The sequence below is a fragment of the Muntiacus reevesi genome, chromosome 6 (assembly GCF_963930625.1).
Source record: "Muntiacus reevesi chromosome 6, mMunRee1.1, whole genome shotgun sequence".
Taxonomy (NCBI): Eukaryota; Metazoa; Chordata; class Mammalia; order Artiodactyla; family Cervidae; genus Muntiacus; species Muntiacus reevesi.
The window spans coordinates 48,167,167-48,184,149 of NC_089254.1; the positions used below are offsets into that span (position 1 = coordinate 48,167,167).

The 16,983-nt window shown below is 38.9% G+C and overlaps 1 protein-coding gene across 1 annotated transcript in view; it reads right to left on the reverse strand.

Annotated features, from left to right (window-relative positions):
* Nucleotides 1-1,092: 1,092 nt before the first annotated feature.
* Nucleotides 1,093-16,983, reverse strand: part of CFTR (CF transmembrane conductance regulator) — a 197,247-nt gene continuing 181,356 nt past the window's right edge. The window contains exons 26-29 of the mRNA XM_065938474.1: nt 13,761-13,850; nt 3,450-3,622; nt 2,711-2,816; nt 1,093-1,293 (exon numbers count right to left, since the gene is read on the reverse strand). Of these exons, the coding sequence (XP_065794546.1) occupies nt 1,093-1,293; nt 2,711-2,816; nt 3,450-3,622; nt 13,761-13,850 (570 nt within the window). The remainder of the gene's footprint in view (nt 1,294-2,710; nt 2,817-3,449; nt 3,623-13,760; nt 13,851-16,983) is intronic.

Sequence of the window (16,983 nt, forward strand, 5' to 3'; positions counted from 1 at the left end):
GAGAAAATTTCATTTGCATCACAAAACTATAAAACAGAAGAATATAAAACTAATTCACGATTGACTCTTCAGTGTTCAGTGTGCCCATTATTTCTCCCGCTCGGTATGTACAGTATGAAGTGCACATAGGTAGCCTGAAAACACACATCGCCCTCTCTACACCTAGATTTTGAATTTCATGTACATCTACATGGAGCGCCCATAGTCTTTCTGCCTGCACACTCTGTACCTGGAACTTCTGTGTTATGAAGGATTTTCCTGCACCAATACGCATTAAAGCATTTTTCTAGCCATCCTTCAGTTCAGATATCTTATAAGTTTGCTACTTTCTGGAAGCAGAACCATTCACTGCCAAATCAAGGGAGCTACATCTTTGTTCCCTGCATGGGACTGTAACAGCCCATGTTTTCTGATTGTCTAAATTATTTGGATTTGGGTATTGCTGAACGGTACCAAACCTGATTTCCAGGACTGGGAAGTTCTGTCTCCTGACACTAAGATCTTAGTGTCTCCTGATACTTAGATGTTGTATGGTGCATATTTGATGTGCTGTCTTGAGCCTCACAGCATTCCATTCCTTGCTTGGAAACAGGACTGTCTGAATCCTTAATAGACAATATAGCTGTGTTTTTAAATGTCATGGAGAAAGTAGAGAAGAAGTTATATAAACTGATAGAAGCCACTCAAGTTCCAGTTAGCACTACTTAATTGTATCTCTACATAGTATAATTACAGATCTTCTCTACTATTACAAATGAGTGAGTCTGACTAAACAGTAAGCTGAAGAATTAATCTGGCTGACGTTCACAGCCACTTTTTCAGTGACCACCAAAGGGAAAAGTTTTCAGGGAAGGCTGACTGGTGAACACAAGTGGTAAATCTTCAAGGATTTGAAGTCCCTGTCACATAATTTGGCCACTGCCAGGAAGCCATGGATCCAGGCCCAGGGGAGTGTCCTTAATTCCTCTTACCCACATTTCTTCTTCTTTTTTCCAAAAAAAAAAAAATCATTCCTCCTTGTTTTCTGAGGCAGAAACTTTTCCCCTTCAACTCCCTTGTGTGGCCGTCCCAGGCGAACATTCGCTCTGCTCTCTAGAGCTTCGTCTCTTGCACCTCTTCTTCGGTCTCCTCCTTCAGAGCAGCGATATTAGACCGAGACTTCTGCCTGCTCGAGTTCCGCTGGGGCAAGAGCTTCAAGCGGTCTGCGGGGCTGATGGCCTGCCGGAAGAGGCTCTTCTCGCTCAGCATCCTCTGGATGGAGTCATACTGCCGCACCTTGTTCTCCTCTATGACCTAGGGAAGTGGCCGTTAGTGAGACCTTGGACAAGGAGGCAGGGCGGGCCACAGCAAGACAAGAGCGGCAGCAGCTCAGAGGAGGAGGAAAGCCAGAAAGAACACAGCATCCAGAGGCTCATGGTTTGAACAGTCAGGGGCTGTTCATCTCACTGCTGAGTCCTTTTGCCTTAGAGAGCTTCTACCACTTGTGATATTAGCTGTAATTTTCTACTTAGAAGCTGAAAGATTTTTTTTTTAATTGGTACAGTACTAAACAATGTGCTTCTTCAGAGAACTTTAGAGGAACTAAGTGGGCTTTGAAAACAAGAATTATTTATGTTAGATCCCTGATGTATTAACCTTAAAAATAAGCGTAAGTCCACAGCACCATAAAGAGTTGGATGTCTTCAACAGTGGATTTAAAGCTTAATAATTTGGAATTGGTCAGGGTATGCCTGAGTTTGGGTTTCCCTGGTGGCTCAGTCAGTAAAGAATTCACCTGCAATTCAGGAGACCGCCTCCTATACAGGAGAGCCAGGTTTGATCCCTGGGTCAGGAAGATAACCTGGAGAAGCAAATGGCAACCCACTCTAGTATGCTTGCCTGAGAAATTCCACAGACAGAGGAGCCTGGTGGGCTACAGCCCATAGGGTCGCAAAAAATCAGACATGACTTAGGGACTAAACCACCACATGCATGAGCTTACTGCGCCTCCTTCACATGTTCAAGCTGAACCTGATCACGGTTGGGCAAGAGGTTGCGAGTCAGCCCCCTAATTTATCACTTGAAGCTTAGTAATAATAACGGTAATAACTATCCTTCATTAAGAAAAACATTTACCTCGAGGAGCCTCAAAATTCTTAATAGAAATGATGCAGTATATCATCCCCAGAGTTTCCTTCTGACTAAACTCAAAGGAATTTGTACACATCACTTGAAAGAATCTGTGGCAGTTTTGAAAGCACAGAAAGAAGGTAGTTGGGAGAGGCACAAAGATGAGCTCCACATAATGGCTAAAAATGAAATAAACCTTTTGCCAACTGCATTGAAATCATACATCAGATTGCAAGACAACTCAGGCCCGGCCTGGACCACATCCAAGGGAGATTTAGTTTCTGAAAGCATTGGGACTTAGTCTTTTTTATTATTTAATCCCCAAATAAAAGACTCAATAAGTATAGATATTCTAATTTATCAATGTAACTTAGTGATAAGCTGCTATTTTAGATTTGCTGAATTCCAACCTCACCTTGTTGCTCAGATCAAAGTGTGAAACTTGGGCAGGTAGGTATTTGGAGTAAAGCTGGATGGTTGTGTGACACGAGTTATAAGGAAGAGCTTGTACATTGCTGTGACTTACAGGAATGATCACATAGAAGATTGCTATCAAGAATCAAAGGAGAGATAAAATCTAAGGTAAATTATAAACACTCACCAAAAATCGTTGACATTCCAACATTGCTTCTATCCTGTGTTCAGAGAGGATTACTGTGCAATCAGCAAATGCTTGTTTTAGGGTTCTTCGAATGATCTGGTATGTTCTAGGGAAAAATATATATATAATACCACAGAACATTAATAATCTGTCTCTATCCTTGATAACAGACCTATTGTTCTATCAATTTAATTCTTTAAATTACTTCTCTTTTCTTGAATCCTTTTAACATAATGTTGAGAGACAGAGTCAGCTACAATCACATTTCCAACCATAGCATAGATTCTAAGTTTTCATAAATAAATAGGACAAATATTTGGGGAAAAATTTCAAAAAACTTGAAAAAAATTTCCCAAATAAATATGTTTTTAATTATGTATAATCACTAGTAGTTCTTTGTTTTGTGCTATAAATATTTCCTATGGTATAAATGGGATAGTAAGGAAAACCATAAGGATTCAATTACACCTGTGTAACTAAATATTTCACCATGTGATAAGAGGGAAGAGTTTGTATGAAATTCTAAAATTATACTTAGAAAACACAGCTCTTACACTGGGAAATAAGTACCTGTACTCATGTCAAGTGGTAATTTTTCTATTGGGCAATTACTTTGTATCTAGAGGGTGGTCTGCTTGCAGACATGACAGCCTGATGGAAATTTGTGTCAATATGAAATAGGTCTCAATGATTCATTCTCCTCCCTGTATTAGTAAATGACAGGAATTCTGAAACTCACATTGGATCCAAATGAGCACTGGGTTCATCAAGCAGCAAGATCTTTGCTTTACTGAGAACAGATCTAGCCAAGCACATCAACTGCTTGTGGCCATGGCTTAGAACACAACCCCCATCCACAAGGACAAAATCAAGCTTCCCAGGAAACTGCTCTATCACAGATCTGAGTCCGACCTGCAGAAAAGAGGAAAAATGCTATGCTTAGGAGGGATAGTTCACGTACTACAGGGTTAAAAACATTTAAGAGGCTGACAATCTGAAAAGACACACAGGAGTTCTAAAAGTTTAAATTTCATACCAACTCCCCTCTACCACCATCATTCTTGCTGCTTGGCTTTAATTGAACAAAAGACTGTATGATCTTGGCAGTTCTAAATCCCTGGTCTACAGAATATTTCAGTTCTGTACTTTGTCTTTCATGAGATTTTCAATGAGTTCCTATTCTGTGCCAGGTCATGTAATAGGGTTTAAAGAGATGATGACTGGCAAAGTGTAGGGTTTATAAAGACATACACAGATAAGTAAACACAGCTGAAGATATGATCATATAATAATAGATAAAGAAAAGATCATATATATAGAATGCAGTTACTCTATCCTAACAGTCTTTTATGCCACCTTCCATTCTCTGCTCTGCAATAATAGAAAATGAAATGTAGCACTAAAAAAATCAACTGGCAAGCCAATGAGGGATGGGATGGGGAGGGAGGTGGAAGGGAGGCTCAGGATGGGGGACACACGTACACCCATGGCTGATTCATGTCAATGTATGGCAAAAACCACTACAATAGTGTAAAGTAATTAGCCTCCAATTAAAATAAATTAATTAATTTTTTAAAAAAACAAAAAACTCACTTTAAGAAAGTGATCAAACTATGAGGTAAAAGTAACTGAATGTAAAATAGTGATATATTGGGAATTCACTGGTGTCCAGTAGTTAGGAAGCCAACCTTCTATTGCAGAGGGCATGAGTTCAATCCCTGGTTGGGGAACTAAGATCCCACAGGCTGCACAGTACAGGCAACCCCCGCCCCCCCCAAAAAAACTAGCGGTGTATAACTGGAGATTTAAAAGTACCTAGATATCAGGGTAGAATATGATAATTCTGTTGGGGTCAATGGCTTTTTTTTTTTTAAGCTAGATAGAAAAAAAAAAATAGGTTGAAAGTGCAAATGAAATACAGAAACCCATTCTTTCAAAATAAAACAAAAATGAAATCTTGCCTCATCATATCACTTATTCAAATAAATGTGAATTGACATACATATTTTTGCCAAGTGTTGCTGAGTACTTGAGAGCTAAAGAGATACATAAACTACTATATCCTGCCCTTGGGAAGTTTGAGATTTAGTACTGGGAGGTGAGATATGTTCCCACCTACCTGTAATATAGGCAGAAAGAGATAATGGCCTAAGACAGACTCTCATGAGTTCAGTGATGAAGTCAGAGATGGCCCACATCACTGTGTTTGTTCAGTAAATATTAACTATGTGCCCATGATATGTATTGTAGACAATACTCCTTGACTGGATTTCTCTTTAAAGCAGCCTCACTCTGTGAGAATTCATCAATGTTTGAAAAGTTTCTGAGAAGGCAGGGAATGTAAACACATTAATTAGACAAAGGGGACTACTTTGAGGTATTCTTAAAGTAGCTTTAAACATAAAGCTAATTTGGGCTCTGAATAGCTGAGAATGTGAATGAGGGCTCTCTCAAGTGAGGAGCTGGAGGACTTGGGTTTTTTCTCTCTTCAGCTTGCGCTTTTCATTGGCTTCAGCCTGTGAACCTGCTACATCTCTCCCTTCTTAAAACAAAAACAAACCCCTCACTTGCCTCCAGCTTTTTCTTTAGCTATTATTTAATATTTACCCTTTTGTCATCTAAAAATCTTAAACAATGAGTGCGTATCTATTGCCTCTACTGCCTGAGACCACAGAACATTTTTCCCCTTCTTCAAACATCTCTTGGCTTATGAGAAACCATACCCTCTCCAACCATTTCTACCTATTATCATGTGTAGGTAACTCTCCCTCTTCCTGTCTCTTGAATATTAGTTTTCCTCACTGCCAGCTCTCCAAACACTTCTTCCGATATCTCATTCATTCTTAGGGTCTCGACTACCACTGATAAGCGAATGGTTTTTCACCTTTATCTCCAGCCCCAGGCCTCTTTCAAATACTTCTTAATCTTACTCATTCTCACTAACCCTAAACTGAATAACAACTGAATCCAGGCCATTATTATCTCTTAAGCTTCATGCTATAGAATTCAAGTTGATTTGTCATCCCAAAACCCCACAGGAACCCTTCTAAAATAGAGGTTTGACCCTATGGTTTCTCTGTTTTAAAACCTACAGGGGCTGTTCTGACAGAATAACTGAACTCTCTCACATGGCAGACCAGGCACTCAGAACCCAGCCTCTCTACCTTTACTTCCAGTAGCACTAAACGCACAGCTTATAGCTCCCTCTCCACCTTGACCTTCTCAGTCTGTGCCACAGCTTAGCATGGAGTACCCTCCCAAATACTCCTGGTCAGCTGCTAGGCCAGTCAGGCACACAGTCCCAGAAGCATGGGTGCAAGTTCCCTCGTTAGACCGTCAGCTTCCTGAGCATAAAGACACAAGCTCAGTGTCCTTGCTGGACTCACTGCCAGCCTCAAAACATCCATCCATTTGTTCAACAAATGTGTACTGAGCCCCTAGAATGCTGACCCAACAAGACAAACATGGCTTTGATGAATGATTTTAAAACATCCAAATTTAAAGAAGAATGACAAATGGTAAATGGTGCTAGGTTTAGCTCTGCCAATATAGACCATGATCTAATACCAGTCACTTCATCTGCATACCTCTGTTTTCTCATTTTTAAGATTCTATAAAACCTCTTTTTAAAAAGTATAAAATAAGAAGTTTTTTTTTTTAACACTGTCAGTATTTTCTTCAGATGAATCAGAAATATTGGGGAATTTTTTAAAAGTCAAATTAAGCATCAAGAAAACTACTGATAAAATACTAGAACTTGGAAGTCACACACGAGTAGCTTTCAGTATGCACTCCACCACTCCCTTGCTGACGATGTCAACTGTGTTACTGGAAGTCTCACCTAACTCACTGGGGAAATATGGGGAAAATAATAGGATAGACTGTAATGGGGATTATAATGGGGATTAAATGAGATAATTTGTGGAAAGATTTTGCCACAGAGTGTAGCACAGGGTAAGCACCTAATCCACCCTAAGTATTAGTATTGTTAGAACCTGGGGAATTCCGAGTCATGGGCCTGGTCACTGAAACACTTCACAGATATGACAGCATGATTTGTAAGATTTCCCCCTTGTAAGTTACCGCAGAAGGCAAGTTAGCAGGAAGTATTACAATACTAATGATTTACACCATGCCCCTAGTAACAGGGTTAGGACTTTGCTAAGAATGTTTCACAGTATGTATTCTCCCTTTGTAGATTTACACCACTCATACCCTCATCTATTAAGGCCACACTGGGAAAGCTACTTTAGTGAGTTATACTTTGTATTTTCCTGTGACAAAGAGCTGAACAAAGTCTGTAGTTTTTACCCAAATGGAACTTCTTAACACAGTAAACAAGTACCTAAATATATAGCACTGTTATAGCGAATAAAACTATGCAATGAGTGACGGAGAGGCAGACTAATCCAGGGTGCATTTTGCCACATTTCTTTCTCACTGTTTAACTCCCTACCAAGTATAGTAAAAAATCTTTTAAAACCATATTCACTAGAGAAAGGTGAACCTAAGTTAGTAAATCTTTAAATTTGAAGTCAGTGAATATTTAATGTACTAATTACCTATTTCCTGCCTGATATGGTGATAGGCTTTAGAGAGAAAATAGGAAGCAAGACAGACTAGTAATTAGTTTTGAAAAGATACAAAGCTCTTATTACCAACTCCACATGCTGATAAGAATGGCTTAAATTAACCTCGTGATTTTTTTTGGTGCTTAGTAATAGATTCCTTAATATACTCTTAATGGGAGTTTATTAAATTCTAGGTCCTATGTCAGACCTGGGAATTCAAAGATGAATAACACCAGGCCCTGTCTTGAAGGAAATCATGGTTCAAATGTGGAGAAAACTAACAAGTGGGAAATAATTGCTCAAAGAGAAAAGTGCTATTGGAAAAAAAAAAAAGACTGAAAGGGAACTTGGTACAGAAATCATATAATTTTAGTGAGCTTTAACAGCAGAATCCTTTAAAAGTAAATACCTATAGTTACATACATGCATATGCACATATATATGTGTGTGTGTGTGTGTGTGTGTGTGTATACTATGTTATTTGCACTATTGCCACAAACCATTTTTCAATAGATTAAAAACAAATATAAACTTTAGCTTAGTCTGTTCAAACTAAAGTGAATTTTAAATATATGGAATCTCAACATTTCTAATTATTTTCATTCCAACTTAGCATTGCAAATAACTTAAAGCATCCACAGTTTGTGGATATAAAGAACTTTAGGAAAAAAGCATTTGCCAGCTTTCTGTGATTGAACTGATAAATCATACATACTTCCAAACTTCTATTTACAAAGAATAAATTTTATTTTGCGACACATCAAACTAAAAAATGTGTTACAGTCTGAAAAGGACCAGGCATTTTCTTCAAAGTATCGACTTTTGCAATTGTTGCACTCTGAAATGTTATTATAGAGCAAGAGTTTGTTCTTGTGACAAGGAAACATGGGGAAAAAAAAAAAAGGAAAGTGAAGTGTAGTTGGACTGGGAAGTCCATTGATAGGTAGTTACAAAGATAAGACTCTGTCAACTCCTTTAGACCTTTGTTTTGCTACTCTACAGGTTTTTCAGGACAAATTTTCAACTTAAAAGGCCACTATTTCTGCTATTTAGCTTGCTCTCTAAAATAGCTTACCTGACTACTGATGTGTAAAGAAGGAAACTATTTTATAAGCAATCTAAGGAGCAAACAATTCCCAATACGTCTCCATTCCAAAAGCATTCTATCAGTTTGGATAACACTGAGTAACAGTGAGACTGCAGTGAAGGAGCTTGAGATGATAGACTAAGTCAGGGCACCTCACTGTGGGGAAAGGGTCTGTGATCCAGAAACCAAGGGAGGGAGCTGCACCCCTCACCCATCCCAGCCAAGCTCCTCAGGCGTCTCAACGCTCAGCGTGCTCATGACAAACGGTGAAACCCGTGTGGATCACAAGGCTGCCTTCACGACACATTACACATGAACAATTTATTTTTTTCATTTAAATAAACTAATCAATTCATTCATTCATTCATTCAGTCCATATTTACTGAACACCACCCACATGCCCCACACTGCTCTAGGCTCTAGAAACACCACAGAGACTCATCCCTGCCCTCAAGGAGCTTACAAGCCCGTGGGGGAAGTGGACAAGTTAAGAGGTGAATCTCTCTCTCGTGTGGACAAAGCTGTGACAGGCATGGAGGTACAGGAGACACCTAGGAGGGCTCCTCATAACCGGAGCATCGGGGCAGGTTTCTGGGAAGAAGTGAGGTGTAAGTGGAGGCCTGAATGATGAAGAGGGGCAAGTAGTGAAGGGCTAGCAGGGTGTCCCAGCCACAGAGCATGTGAAAAAGCCTCTGCAAAACAGCACAAGGTGCCTTAGAGGAACCAAATAAATTCAGTGTAGCTGGATCCTGGTAAGCAGGGGCAGTTGTGGAGGGAGTTTAGAGACAGGCAGACAAAATCACATCAACTATGAGCAGTGTGGACTTTGTCTAAAAGGCAATAAGGAGTCATAAGAAGGGGAGAAACAAGCAATCAGATGCAAGGCTGCAAAGGGCAGAATGAACTGTAAGCAGCCAGTAAGAGAGAAACTGGAAAGGGGTCTATTTCAAAAATCCACACAAGAAATGAGGGGTGTTGTGAGATGGGGACAAAGAAAAGAGAATATATTCTAGATATTTGCAGGCAGCATCTTTGACAGGTGGAGACAGGTAGAGAAATTGGGAGTCAAGGATGAGCACCAGATCTTGGCTTTGGGCAACAAGCAGCTGGTGATGCCATTCACCGAGACTGGAAATGCAAGACAACTGCGGGTGGTGCAGCTATGAAACTCACTTATGGACATAAGATGCCTGTCCATGCTGAAAGGTCAGTGAGGAAGCTCTGGGAACAGGCAGATTTGGGAGTCATTAGCACAGAAGAATTAGTTAGAGCTATGAAGATGCATGATATTTTCCAGGAAGAGTAAGTAAAGTAAGACAACAAATAGGAGTCTGTCAAACAGCAACATATAAAAGATGACCAGGTAAAGACCACATGAAAACATGACTATAATAGCTAATGTTCACTGACTGTTACTTGCCAGGCCCCAGGCTGGGCTTCTTATACATGCTAGCCTGAAAATTTATAGCAACCCTACCAATTTATTAGACCACAATGTTAGGGGTCTAATTTTTTTTTTTTCCCCCTCAAGATTCAGCCTCCTTTGAAATTCTCCTGGTCTACACAGCTGGTAGTCAGGGCTCCTAGGGAGAACTATCTGGTCCTCAGTGGTTTCAGTTCAGTTCAGTTCAGTCGCTCAGTCGTGTCCGACTCTTTGCGACCCCATGAATCGCAGCATGCCAGGTCTCCCTGTCCATCACCAACTCCCGGAGTTTACTCAAACTCATGTCCATTGATTCGGTGATGCCTTCCTGCCATCTCATCCTCTGTCGTCCCCTTCTCCTCCTGCCCCCAATCCCTCCCAGCATCAGGGTCTTTTCCAATGAGTCAACTCTCGCATCAGGTGGCCAAAGTTGGAGTTTCAACTTCAGCATCAGTCCTTCCAATGAACACCCAGGACTGATTTCCTTTAGGATGAACTGGTTGGATCTCCTTACAGTCCAAGGGACTCTCAAGAGTCTTCTTTCATAGTTCCAGGTCATAAACAAAAACTCTTTCTCTCCCTTGGACTTGCTTTAAATTCATCCATTGAATGATAAGGCATATAATGCCAGGATGAAGGCCTGGACCTAGGGCACAAAGGGTAAAAGAGCTGCTTTGACCACCAGTTTTGCTCCCAAGTCTTAGAGTTTGCAACTAGGCATGTTCCTCATGGCTTCACATGATCCAGTCCAGGTGTGCAAAGGTCCCACCTGGAGTGTAGGGCCAAATCCAAGGTAGGAATAGAGTATTTCTTGGCCTGACATTGTCTTCATGAGCTCTTTTGATTTCCCTTTCAGGGAAAGGGGAATTACAAAGAAGGTGCTCTTGGGATAAGATTAAAGTGTTAACTCTCTGCTATAACTCAGTTCATTTCCCTCTAGAGAAACGAGTCACACTAAGGTCAGAGACAAGCCCAAATGAGATGATATTCAATCCCAGTTTTCCCTGGCCAGTCCTGGTTGACATCTTTCATCCCAGTCTCCTGTCCAGGTGAGTAATGGACACATCCCTGAATGGTCCTATTTGGGCAAAGCGTATGATCAACCATATAGGATTAAACCCAGACCCCATAACTTGTAAGCCAATGTAGTTTCTGCTTCTCTGGGCTTTTGCTGCTTTGTCTGTGCTCTATTCTAATGCTACTTCGACAAAAACTTACCAATACTCCTCAAATACATGACATTAATACAAAGACAGCAGTAGCAACTTTACGAACAGCAAATTATTTTAAAAAGACCAGTAAAAAGATATACCTAAATATGAGCTGATCAAATAAAAATCTAAACAGGTAAAATTTTTGCATTATACTAGCATTTAAAGTGCTTATGCTATACCCAGGTCTGCTGCACCCAGAGCCCCTGCCCCAGCGGCAGGCCATACTTCCACAGGAGACACTCAGACTCAAAGACAGGTCTGGCTCAGACTCTGTGGCATCCCCTGGTGAGCCCAAGGTTTTGTTTGAGCCCTCCAAGCATCTTTGGTGGGTATGGGGTTCGATTCGAAACGTAATTTTGCCCCTCCAGCCATCTTGCTGGATGTGGGGTATCCTTTTTTGGCGGGATCCTTCATTCTCCTGTCAACGGTTGCTCAGCAGCGAGTTGTGATTTTGGAGTTCACAGGAGACGATGAGCCCCTGACCTTCTACTCTGCCATCTTGGGTCTATCATCACAGTTGGTGTGTATGCAGTGAGTTTTCGGACATGGGGATACATAGATTGTCTTCATGTCTTCAGATTGTTAGATTCTCATAGGAGAAGATTAGGTTGTATACTTTTAACAAAGAAAAATGCCCAAAGGATTTTATTTTTATCTTTAGGAAGAAAGGAAGACATTAAAAGGGAATTGTCATTTAAGTCATAGTTATTTTCATAGCTAACATAAAGTAATGGTTATTTTGCTATACCATATAAACATACTGGTTGAAAATTTATATGCATATATAAACATATTGTAAATGTATATACACATACATATGTAAAATTAGTTTGAGGGATATAGATAGGATACTTTCTATTTAAATATCTATTCATTGCTTTACTTTTTTTCTTTTTGAACAAAAAATGGAAATGGAATTTCAGTTATAAGCTTAAATGTGTAGAAACCTGCTTCATTTATATCTAAAAGAATGTTAATTTTTATATAAAATGTTTAAGTGGCTATGTATTTTTTAATGTTTCCATATACACTTCTGTGAGAACAGAATTTCTGTGATTTTGAGTACTTTTTTTTTCTGAGAGCTTTTGAACATTTTCTGGTGGGTAGTTAAATTTGTGTATTATAATCAGTAACCAATGTCAGGAGTATTCTCAGTTGCCTATCATGTAAATAATGAAAATTTGTTAGAAGTATCATTAGTATATCTTTTTTTGTGTAGCAGTTTGGCAATGACAATCAAAATTTGAATATGTAAAACTTTCAAAATGATAAAACTTGTTGATGGAATTTTACCTATTACTGTTCTCAAATTCATAAAAAAGAAAATATGTTAGTGATTGTAACATAATTAGAATGTCTGAAATATATATCATTAAAAGAATTGTAATGATTAAAAAAAATCTTAACCATGTCTTCTAAAACTTTAGATTATTTTTATGACCCTGATTTCCTGTAAATTTTATTGTGACTTGGCAATACTTCCATATTTTATAAAGTCTTCTGTCTTCCTTTCAAAGTTTCTCTCCCACCACATTGTGTTCCTATAGTTCATTCTCTGAAGTCACATCAAAGACCTTAAAATGTGTCACTTGCAGTTTAGTTAATGTTTTCTTTAAAACCCCTGTTTGTTCAGTAATAAGGAAACTTTGATAATGAAGACGGTTAATCTAAGTGCATTTTATTAGGGGCATGTTAAGGTTAGACATTCAATGGGTAAGTGTTTAAACTCATGGGCATTTCAAAGCTCCTGGCAAGATCCACTCCAAAGGGAGGCAGACAAGGAAAGAAAATTTGGAATAAAAAGATCTCCAAATATGTTGGAAACAGTGGAATAAAGTTGTTCTCTAAGAAGGCCTTTGCATCTAGTGTTCTTAAGTCCCATAACTGTAGTCGGGCACAATTCAGATCTTTGGACATAAACCTCAAGTTTAATAAACTAGAACAACTTATGTTCTCCTTTCTTAAATACGATGCCTGTATTTCAAGAATTATTAGTTAACAGCTAGAGTGTCTATCAAGCAAGCCAAGATTTCCACTTAAGCTCTTCACCAACTCTAATTCCTCATATACCTTCAATTATAATGAACCACTTGTTCCTTATAAACAGGCTGTTATTTCATTATGATACAGGTTGCTATTCATGAATTATGGAATCTATTTCAAACCATGTATTTCTTATGGTGTACTAATGACCTCAAAGAACACAGCATGCCACATCTAGGTCATTTAGTATCACATTTTGCATAGAGATGCTCATGACCAACGATCCCGAAGGCAGTTGACTCCTGGTGACTTCCAGAGAAGACTGTAGCACAAACGATCACCACCCTTTTGCTAAATCTGTGCTTTCCAGAGAAGTCTATCATATTAAACCAAAGCTTTGTTCTTGTGCTGGGAAACCTTCAGAACCCAGATGGGGAATAGATGAGAAGGACCAGACAGAAGCTTCTCTGGATGGTGAATAATCCTGGTGTGCTGTAGGTGTCTAGGTCTCTCCTAGTTCATGTCTCAGTGATGCACATTCTGGAGGAAGGCTAACATAATGCTGGCACTGGAGCCTGACTGACCACTGAGGAAAAGTCTAATCCAAAGAGTTGGGTGATCCAGGAGTATGAGAGTTTTCCATTTTAAATTTATACACATACATGTACCAATATGCACAAAGGTGAGTATGCAAAATGATCTCAGCTATGATAACCAATCTTGTGTGCATATGAGCAACCCTTTCCAAAATTACTTCAGTTAACATCCTTACCTCATCTGCAACTTTCCATATTTCTTGATCACTCCACTGTCCATAGGGATCCAAGTTTTTTCTAAATGTTCCAGAAAAGATGAATACTTTCTATAGTAACAAAAAAAGAGGAAAGCATGAATAACCTAAACATCTTTGTATATTTCCCTTATTTTATTGTGAAATATTCCAAACAGAAAAAATATTTTAAAATAAAATAATGAATTTTCCATGTACTTACCACTCAGTTTTAATTTAAAAAATTTTTATATTTGTTTGGTATCTTTTTTAAAAAAACAAAATATTACAGCTACATCTGAAACCCCTTGTGAATACTTATCTAACTTCCATGTCCTTAGGATAAAGAAACTGAGATCACTTTAAGTTGTGGGAAATTAAAATTTTTTATTCAGAGCAATATTATTATAAGCAAATATAATATAAAATTAAACAGCTAAAGATTATGCTTATGAGGATTTCCTTGGTGGTTCAGTGGTTAAGACTCTGTATTTTCACAGCAGGGGACATGAGTCTCATTCCTGGTCAGGGACATTCCACATACCGTGCAGAGCAGTCAAAAAAAAAAATTATGTTTATGAGTTATAATGAACTTGTTAGAACAAAATTCTTATTTTGCTCCGGTATTTTCCTTGGATTTCTTTTATAATCCTAGCTTCCTAAGGGATTTTGAAACTGTCCGGATTTACAGACACTCAAACACATATGTTCATATGGTCTATAAACCAAGGCAAACGTGTACCTAGACAGGCACAGGAAAGGGTTACAACTTAGAAATCAATGAAAGAATGAAAATCAAATATTTGTGTAACTGACTGCATGTCACAGAGGGAAGGGGGGCAGATGAGATGGATCATGCTGAGGTGGCAAATTGACAATCTAATTTCCTGTTAAGGAACACTGCACAGCTCTCACCCTTGCTTGCTACATCACTGTCTACTTAAGTGCCTATGTGAATAAAAAAAAATTTAAGAAAATCACTGTCTCATTGGGAAATGCAACAACAATAATAATATTTAGGTCTCTGTATATATGGGTGAACTGAAAAATACTTTTGATGTTAATGTTCAGAAATTTTTTTTTTCTTTACCTTTTTTCTTTTGCCTTTGGTTAATAACACAATCAGGAGAACTGCTAACTAAATTTTTTGAATTTTCACTAGCTGCCTTAGACTGAGAGAGAATGCTCAGCACCCATCTGATCTGTGAGGAACTACAGAAGGTAAGTTGGCCCCAGATGAATGGTGTCTGTGCCTTGCCATGGCAGTCAAGTTCCAGGATAGTCCTATTAGAGACCTCATTCCCTGGGGCATAATTTATGGCTTAAGGAACAAGGTTGTTGCCAAATATCTCAGGAACCCTCTGCAGAAGCAACAAGATTATGCTGGTATTTCTTAATTTGCATCAAGTCAGTTCCTAAGGGACACTTCCACTGCTTTACAGAAGTGAACATAAGAGACAATATATGACTCATAAGCTCATAGGAGGTGATGGGTATATTTTTTGTACATCCTCCTCCAAGCTCCCAAGTAAAAGAAAGTAATGCCCAAATAAGCTAAAGAGAACAGACAATGTATGCTATTGAGAGATTCTGATAAAATAAAGAGAAGTGGCTCTGACAATGCCAGTCAATTTATTACTGAAGTAATCAGGTTTATCTAGTATCTAAAGTTCAAGGGCTTGCCAATGGAATCTTGCCATTTACTGTCTTTCACATATCTTCTTTTAATATTTTCTTTATATAAAAGTTTCTAGCATTATTGATAAAGATGTGAAATAACAACTGTTAAGAGTTTACAAAGTATCAGACAGTGCATCACTTCACTAAAGTTATCTCTACCAGGAACTCAGAGGCTACAACAGAGTCTATGGCCGGCTTACCATGGACCAGATAAGACTCTTTACATGTGTTGTCTCTTTTTATCTTCATATAAATTTAATGAGACAGATCTTACTGCTGTTCACGAAGAAATCACAGTCGGGAGAAGTTAAGTGACTTGCCCAAGGTTACTGAGCTAGTAGTTGTAGAGTTGGAATTCAAACCTTTAGAGTGCTCTTCAAATTCATGGCAAAATGCCTCAAGTCCTGGGCAGACCAGTTTTGATTCCTGGTCTGGAGCTTAGGAAAGATTAAAGTTGGGCAGAAGCAGCCCAGTGGGTCCATAAAGAGCCCATTCACAGTCAGCAGCACAGCTGTCAGCTCAAGCACTGCTATCCATCCCTCAAGCCACAGGCTCAGTACCTACACTGTGAATTGAGAGTTTAGCTTTCTCTTTCTATGCAGGACCTGATTCAAGGGTTTTTATTTGGGCTACAGTGTCCTTGTAACTTTTACGGGGACTTAAACGTAGCCAATGAACAGCACAATATGAAATTTTACTTTGCCCAAATGGAAAAATTCCAGCATTCTGGAGGACCACAGGTAGAGGCTGAGTATTAAAACATCAAAGCAAATACAGAAGTTTGCTAAGGGCAGAGTGCCTTGTGCAGATGCTGTGACAATGCAGCTCTTTCCCGGCAAGTGTACCTACGAACAAGAACCCAATCTTTTTAAGTTTCACTGTCACTATAAAATGGGGGAGATGTCACATTTTTTGATTTTCTAAAATCTACTCTACCTCTGGGCTTTTCCATTTTGACAGATAGTGCTTTTATTTTGAAAATGAAAGTCACTCAGTCATGTACAACTCTTTGCAAACCCATGGACTGTAGAACAGTGATCAATGCAAAGAAATGGAGGAAAACAACAGAATAGGAAAGACTAGAGATCTCTTGAAGAAAATTAGCAGTACCAAGGGAACATATCATGCAAAGATGGGCACAATAAAGGACAGAAATGGTATGGACCTAACAGAAGCAGAAGATAGTAAGAAGAGGTGGCAAGAATACACAGAACTATACAAAAAAGACCTTCAAGACCCAGATAATCATGATGTTGTGATCACTCAACTAGAGTCAGACATCCTCAAATGTGAAGTCAAGTGGGCCTTAGGAAGCACCACTATGAACAAAGCTACTGGAGGTGATGGAATTCCAGTTGAGCTATTTCAAATACTAAAAGATGATGCTGTGAAAGTGCTACACTCAATATGCCAGCAAATTTGGAGAACTCAGCAATGACCACAGGATGAGAAAATGTCAGTTTTCATTCCAATCCCAAAGAAAGGCAATGCCAAAAAATGTTCAAACTAGCACACAATTGCAGTTATCTCACACACTAGCAAAGTA